Source organism: Macrotis lagotis, chromosome 2 (genome assembly GCF_037893015.1).
Source record: "Macrotis lagotis isolate mMagLag1 chromosome 2, bilby.v1.9.chrom.fasta, whole genome shotgun sequence".
Classification (NCBI taxonomy): domain Eukaryota; kingdom Metazoa; phylum Chordata; class Mammalia; order Peramelemorphia; family Peramelidae; genus Macrotis; species Macrotis lagotis.
The window spans coordinates 245,941,443-245,948,983 of record NC_133659.1 but is presented as its reverse complement, the minus strand read 5'-3'; the positions used below and the strand labels follow the sequence as shown (position 1 = coordinate 245,948,983).

The 7,541-nt window shown below is 38.8% G+C and overlaps 2 protein-coding genes across 2 annotated transcripts; both read right to left on the bottom strand.

Annotated features, from left to right (window-relative positions):
* Nucleotides 1-1,823: 1,823 nt before the first annotated feature.
* LOC141514647 (histone H3) lies at nt 1,824-2,313 on the bottom strand. Its single transcript, XM_074225624.1, has one exon. The coding sequence runs from the start codon at nt 2,289-2,291 to the stop codon at nt 1,881-1,883; it is 411 nt and encodes a 136-aa protein (XP_074081725.1). The 5' UTR covers nt 2,292-2,313; the 3' UTR covers nt 1,824-1,880.
* A 793-nt stretch (nt 2,314-3,106) lies between these two features.
* LOC141514648 (histone H2A type 1) lies at nt 3,107-3,625 on the bottom strand. The gene has a single exon (XM_074225625.1). The coding sequence runs from the start codon at nt 3,572-3,574 to the stop codon at nt 3,182-3,184; it is 393 nt and encodes a 130-aa protein (XP_074081726.1). The 5' UTR covers nt 3,575-3,625; the 3' UTR covers nt 3,107-3,181.
* Between the last annotated feature and the right edge of the window lie 3,916 nt (nt 3,626-7,541).

Genomic DNA, 7,541 nt, shown 5'->3' with positions numbered 1-7,541 from the left:
AATTCAAACTTTATGATATAAAGCAATAATCATCAAAATCATTTGCTCATTCAAAATGGAAAAAAATTGGTCAGAAGGACATATTAAGTACATAAGATACATAATCAAACATAATAATATAGTGTTGATATACCCAAAATACCAGGTCACTTGTCTATAGACTCATTCCAACAAAAATTTGAGTAGTCTGCCAGTTCATGCCAACATAATGTCACACAAACTCCAAATGACATAGATGTCATCAGAAACAATTCAGAAGACAGTTAAAATTAGGGTGCAAACTTGGGGCAAAATATTTTCAACAATATTTTCTGATAAATGGTAGTTTTGATATCAAAAGCTATGGTAAATATTCCAAATACCATACCCCAATAAAGCTTGAACCTGCACTAAGACTTCTGGGACATTATTTGAATCGGCTTTAACCTTTAATAATGAAAAATGGTGCTGAGATTTGGGGGACTCCCAGAATAAGAACTATTACTACCTAATAGAAAATTGGGTAAATGATATAAAGGAACCAGTTTTCAAAAGAATCTATAATATCAGCAACCAGTTGACATATGGCAGAGAGAGACAGAAAGGAATGAAACAGACATATTGACAAAGATAATCAAAAAAAGGAAATTAATTATTGGAGAGAAAATAGGAAGGTAGAAACATTATATGGTGAATTCATCCATTTATTCTGGAAAATAATTTGGCAGTGTAACCAAAAGTCACATAAATTGTGCATATCCTTTGACCCAGCATTAGCATCTCTGGACTCCGATAGGTCAGAAAGACTCTTTGAATATTAATAATGTTCTCTTTGTAATGACAACGAATTGGGGAATACTCATCTATTGAATAATAGGTAAACCAAAATATAGCTTAAAAATGAATAGCATATTATTGTACCATAAGACACAAAGAAAAGGAGTGTGTTCAGAGAAATCTAGGAAGCCTGCAAAGAAAAAAGAATCAAGTGAGAAGATCCAGGAGAACAATGTTATGCAATGATAACAACACTATAAATATAGAAAAATAACTTTAGATTTAAGAATTTTGATCTATACAGTTACCAGTTACAATTTCAGAGGAACAATACTTCCTGACAGATGATAACCTGGTAGTACAAATTCTGAAATCCATTTAACCTGGGCAATATGTAGATTTGGTTTTGCTTGACTGCTAACTTATTACAAAGGAGAGAACAGAAGAAGGGAACTGGATAATGCAGGTAATAGCAGTGTTCCCAAATACAGAATTAAGTTTTGTTTATTTTTTAAAGAACTCACCAGAACAGTAAGAAGTCCAGAGGTCCTTATCGATGCAATTTCATTTCCCTTAGCTCAAATCTGTACGGACTAATACTAATTTTATTTTGTACCAGGTTCTTGATATTCAAACAACGCTGAAAAATAATCAGTCCTAATTTTGCAGTTAATACCGAGGGGTGGCTAGTTGTCGGAGTGGACAGAGCACCGGCCCTGGAGTCAGGAGTACCCTTGGCTAAGTCACTTAACCCCATTGCCTTGAGAAAACCTAAAAAAAAAAAAAAAACCTAAGGTAAACAAAGGTTAAGTAACTTGCTAAAGATGTCTACTAGTTCCAGATCATTACATTAAGGGTTCTAGTGGAAGAAGTTGGAAGCAAAGTAACTACAATTGAACCGCATCCCAGGCTCTGCCACTTCTCTAACTTCCTTTGCATTTAAGTAGACAAAAATTTCAGTGGCAATTTAGTAGGATGAATACTTCACTTGCGTTTTACATTTGGCAAGATGCATAGCAATCTGCTAGAAGTCCTTATTTTAACAAGTTACAACTGCTAATGGTGAAAAAATAGGTGGCTCTGAAAAGAGCCTTTGGGGGTTATGTTGGAGCTACATGGCTAAGTTACGCCCTCTCCCCGCGGATACGGCGAGCCAGCTGGATGTCCTTGGGCATGATGGTCACTCTCTTGGCGTGGATGGCGCACAGGTTGGTGTCCTCAAAGAGCCCCACGAGGTAGGCTTCGCTCGCCTCCTGCAAGGCCATCACGGCCGAGCTCTGGAAGCGCAGGTCGGTCTTGAAGTCCTGAGCGATCTCGCGCACCAGCCGCTGGAAGGGCAGCTTGCGGATCAGCAGCTCCGTGGACTTCTGGTAGCGCCGGATCTCCCGCAGCGCCACGGTGCCGGGCCGGTAGCGGTGAGGCTTCTTCACGCCGCCCGTGGCCGGCGCGCTTTTACGAGCTGCCTTTGTGGCCAGTTGTTTACGCGGAGCCTTACCACCGGTAGACTTTCGTGCTGTTTGCTTAGTTCGCGCCATCTTGACTGCAGAGCAGAAAATGAGAAATTTAAGGACAACCACCTTATTTATAGAGTAAAACTAGCTGTGATTGGACTGAACAACACACTCATTCTGAGCTGTGACTCAGGACTGGTTGATAATTCCAGTCCATGTATTCTGAGTAATTTGATTGGATGATCATTCATCACGCCCCTCCTCCTCTTTCAATTCTGCAAACGGTTCCTTTTATAGCTGGTTGTCTTGTTCCTGATTTTGACCTTATTCATGGAACTAAAAACTTTGAAACCTTGTCATGTACTTTCCCCCCAATATCTTTGTTTCCCTAGTTTCTCCAAAATTACGTCACCTTACTTAAAGACCAGAATGCTTTAAGATTTGAAAAAAAGTGCACTAACACAGGATTGGTCAGTTTGGACCTTTGTTTCTTTCTCTACCGCGCCTTTTTCACTTTCCAGACTCTCAATTTTACCCCCACGTCCCTCTTTGGCCGGTTACTGACAAAAATTTAACTACCTAAGTTATCAATTGCTTTAATGTTGGGTTTTGTAGTAACAAAAATCGCCCTCCCTCCAAGACTTTGTAGAAACTAGTTATATTGCATTTTACCCGCCCATGTAACTTAAAATGATCCCTACTTTGTGTGGATGGAGAAGCTACAAGGACAGACTTTGTTCTTTGTTGACACTTTAATACACTGGGTCTCCTAAGAAGATAGGACCGGGAGAGGGTGGCGGAGGAAATCTGCCTATAGTAACTTATACAAACTAGTTAGGACTTATTTGGACACTGAAGCTATCTACTCTTTGTAATGCTATCAACTCTCATTTTGAAAATATGCGTGGCTCTGAAAAGAGCCTTTGGTTTAGTTAAGAGAGGACGGAGAGTATTTCCTAAAGCCCGGTTAAACACTATTTGCCCTTAGCTTTGTGGTGACTCTCGGTCTTCTTGGGCAGTAGCACGGCCTGAATGTTGGGAAGGACGCCGCCCTGGGCGATAGTAACCTTGCCGAGGAGCTTATTCAGTTCTTCGTCGTTACGGATGGCCAGCTGGAGATGACGAGGTATGATACGAGTCTTCTTGTTGTCCCTGGCCGCGTTACCTGCCAGTTCCAAGATCTCGGCGGTCAAGTACTCGAGAACAGCCGCCAAGTACACAGGAGCGCCAGCACCAACTCGCTCAGCATAGTTCCCTTTGCGAAGGAGACGATGAACACGACCCACCGGGAACTGAAGACCAGCCCGAGAAGAACGTGTCTTAGCTTTGGCACGAGCTTTACCTCCCTGCTTCCCTCTCCCAGACATGGCGACTACAGCGAACTCTCCAAAAGAAGAAAAAGTGACTACCCGACGTCAAACAACAGAACCTATTATACCATTTTGTGGTAGGAGAAAATAGGCTTTCGGATTGGTTAAAATCAACTTTCCATGAATCAGCCAATCAGAAAGTAGGTCAAGAATCTGCTTAATTACAGCCACTCATCCTACTTGTGATGATTTGGTCCAATCAGAAATTAGATAAGCTAAGCCTTTATTTGCATAAAAGCTACTGTAACCTCTCTCCCGTCTTTCTTTTTTTTTGTTGTTTTTGTAATCTTGTACCGGGAAACTAATTTTGTTTTCTTTCCTCAAGTCAGCTCCAGCTTCAAAGATTGTCTCCAAGCATAGTTTCGAAATTTTAGCAACTAATTTTCTTTTAGCAGTTTCTTGAGGGAACTTATTTGTCAATGAAATAAAATCAGAAAGATGAAACATTTAACTCAACTTTGGATCTAGATTTCAAAATCAGATCTGACAGGATCAGTGCTCTGTCCACTACAGCTCCACTTTGTCCATCTGCCTCATGAAATCATTCAGATTTCTCAGTTCTTATTTCATTTCATCTCCCTATATTTAGGGTCCAGTTCACAAACTTTTTTCCCCCTTCTTAACCTTAAATGACATTACTCACTGATTAGTTTCTCCCTCTTGTCAGCAATCAGGATTTCGCTGAACCCAGAAAAATTCTCAAAACAAGTAGCTATAATTTTAGGACTTATTGAATGAGATATTCAGAGAGAATGCAGGAAAATAGGCAGACTTTTTGTCCCTTCATTGTCAACCCACTGGCAATTGGGAAATGGAGACAGCCTTGTGGTATTCCTTTTCCAGTTTTAAATCAATCACTTGTTCCATGTTTGATTCTAAACAGGGGTTTCAGACCATAGCATTTGTGGTCTCTATTATGGTTGGCTAATTATTATCTAGACAGAGCTATCTTCTGAGGACAGTTATGTGTATGGTCTCATTTCTCAAGTGCCAGGGGTTTTATTAGCCACTTTTCTTTTTTGTTCCTATGACCCACCTCATGATGGTTTGAGTTACTACTGATGTACAAATTTGTCAAGTAAGAGATCAAATCTATATTATAACTATTGTTATTATTATCATTTTACTACTTATTGTATCCAGAAAACATCATTTTGAGAGATTTCTTTCTAAGCAGAAGTATTTGGGTTAAGTATGAGGTCCTTTTTGTCCTGGTATTCTTTTAAACCTTAATCCCAGGTCAATAACTCCTATCCTCTCCCCAGGTCACTTCACTTTGAATGACTAGACTAGAAAAGTAAAGTTTGAGAGATGTCAAGAGATTTTGAAATGAAAAGGTGCTGGTGTCAAATAGTCTCCATTTTCTAGCTGCAAAAGAGTGAAAAGAAGGAGGTTTGGGATCTCTAAAGAGAAAAGTTTAGGACTGAAGTCACTTCACTGAGACTTGAGATAGGGAATTAATTAGGGAAGAAGTGAATTGCCTTGCTGCAGTGGAAAACCAGGTGAAGTCACATAATATGAATTTATTATGTCCTCAGATAGTAAACACATTGAGTAAACTCTGGAGAGAGACAGTTCAGAATTTCCTGTCAAGATGGTTAGGCTTCCCAACAGCTCCTCATACCTACTATAGAAAACCCTGCAGTTCACACAAGATTAAATAATGACCAGTAAATATAATGGGAAAATATAGCAAATAAAATCTTCCACTCCAGAAATGCATATATAAGGAATGTAGGGTATTGGTCTTCACATGGTGTGGAGGGGGGGCCCTTAGGGAATCCATTACAAAGGGGCAATGGCCCAGCCAATCACAAAACTGGGAGAGTTTTCCTAATCCCATAACAGAGATGGCAAACCCAAAACCAGTTCTCAATCAATCAAGAGTGACCTAGAGATCTTGACCCAAACCAACTGAGGTAATTGCATAATTAACCCACACACCCCCTGTTACGATTAGGATTCATCAGCATATCACACGTTGTATGATGTGGGGGGAAATCATATTAGGGACATGTCATGGAATGGGTGGACCTCTTAGATTGTAATTCAAACTCTGAGAGTCTATGAAAATCCAAGAGGGAGGGGAAAGAGTTTCTGAAGACTATAAATTACCTGATGTTCCAAGACCACCTTATGTCTCATACTAAGTGAGGTGTCCCTGTCTGGCAAATTTTCTTGAATAAAAATATAAAATTTTCTCTAGTAGGTTTTTCTTTCATTCATTTATAACACATAAAAAGTCAGTCAAAAACCTAAAAACAATAGTAGGAAGATGCCTCCAAGAAGGTTATGGTCAGAGAGTCAAAGAACCAGAGGAAATGTCTAGCCCATAAGTCTTTGTATAATGAAGTAACTAGAGTGAAGGATTCCTGAAAAATCCCTGGATAGAGACAGTGTTGCCAGGCAGAAATATTGGAAGCCCTGGGCAGTGGCAGCAAATATCACTGATCATTAAAATGCCCTAAGATTCAAACTAGAATGGACTTAGAAGGTTCCAACCACACTATCCTGGTTTACTTAAAAGGACCCTGGGGAGATCCAGGGGAGCCTGACCCTGGTAGGTGGAGATCAATGTAAGAATCCTCAGGGACTCAACAAGATTAAATAGGGCACACATCTCATTCAAAAATATATCAAGGGGCAGAGTTTAACCCTGGCTGAAAGTCCCAAGTTCAGGAAATAAAATTATAGGGTTGAATTATATCAAAAAGAAAGTTAACCAGAATCAAAAATTATACAACCTAGCTCCATAACAACTTTGAGCAGGTATTCAAAGACCACTGTGAGGGTGTTTGAAAATGTTCTTTTGGGGAGTGAGGTTAATTTAAGAATTTAAAAATAAAATTTCAAAAAAAAAGTTCAGTGTGATTCTCTGAGTCTATGTGGTTTCTGTTCAATATCACTCTTGTAATTTTATTTGTCCATTCATCCCAATCTTCTCTTGTTTATACTGTTCTTTGCCTGGGATAGGCTCATATGATATCTGCACTGAAAATCCCTTATACCACTCATTTTTGTCAAAAAAATGTAAGGATAATAGTGTCAAGAGTAGAGTGGTGACTGAAAGGTTCAAAAACACTATGAACAGCACAAAAAGAGGGGTTTTAAGGTAATTGGGCAAAAGAAAATTCACATATAAAAGATAGGACTGTTGTTTGTCCTTGAAAACAGAAATTTGAGTTGTTTCACTTTTTTCTTCTAAGGAAAATTACCATTGAAACTGAGCCAAAAGAAAAATACTAAAATGGTTAAAAGAAACTTGTTATCTATGGTAAAGAGAAAGATCAAACCTAAGTGCTTTAAGTTACTGGACCTGAATGACCTTCATCTTCAGTCCTGAATGAACTGATAGTTATAATTGCTGACCAGTGAATGTTTTTTAAAACCATGGAACATGGAACAGGTAAAGAAGAACTGGAAAAAAAGCAAATTTCTCACATTTGAAGCTGCAATCTAAAAGTATTAAATGGTCCCCTTCTGGCCAAATCCAATATATTAAACTTAACATCATTATCTTTCACCTTTTCAAATCACTTGAAATTGTTGGTTATTTTAACTTTATTAAATCTCTCTCCTTGGCTTCAGAGTGGTACACTAAGGTTCAGAAATGTGTGCTCTTTATTATATTTTCTACCTGAGCAAGCCAGTCCATGATGTAGGCTTTACTACTTTAACTCTATGAAGATGACTCCCAAATTAATAATTTCAGTCCAACCTGATCTCCCACTGAAGCTCAAATTCTAAATACCTATTGGACATTTCCACTGGACACTTCCATCTTGGAAGTAAAAAGTACCAAATTGAATCCAACTTCTTCTCCAACCTAGTTCTTTCCATTTGTTTTCTTCTATCAGTTTCTTCCCCCTCACTCTCAGTTCTTTCAGTCTCCCAATTTTGAGATCATAAAATCTTTTTTCAAATCTAATTTCAATACATTTTCTAGCCATGTAAAGCACTATGG

Bases quoted from the DNA above. Each gene is read 5' to 3' on its own strand.
- LOC141514648 (XM_074225625.1), bottom strand. From the start codon at position 3,574: ATGTCTGGGAGAGGGAAGCAGGGAGGTAAAGCTCGTGCCAAAGCTAAG.
- LOC141514647 (XM_074225624.1), bottom strand. From the start codon at position 2,291: ATGGCGCGAACTAAGCAAACAGCACGAAAGTCTACCGGTGGTAAGGCT.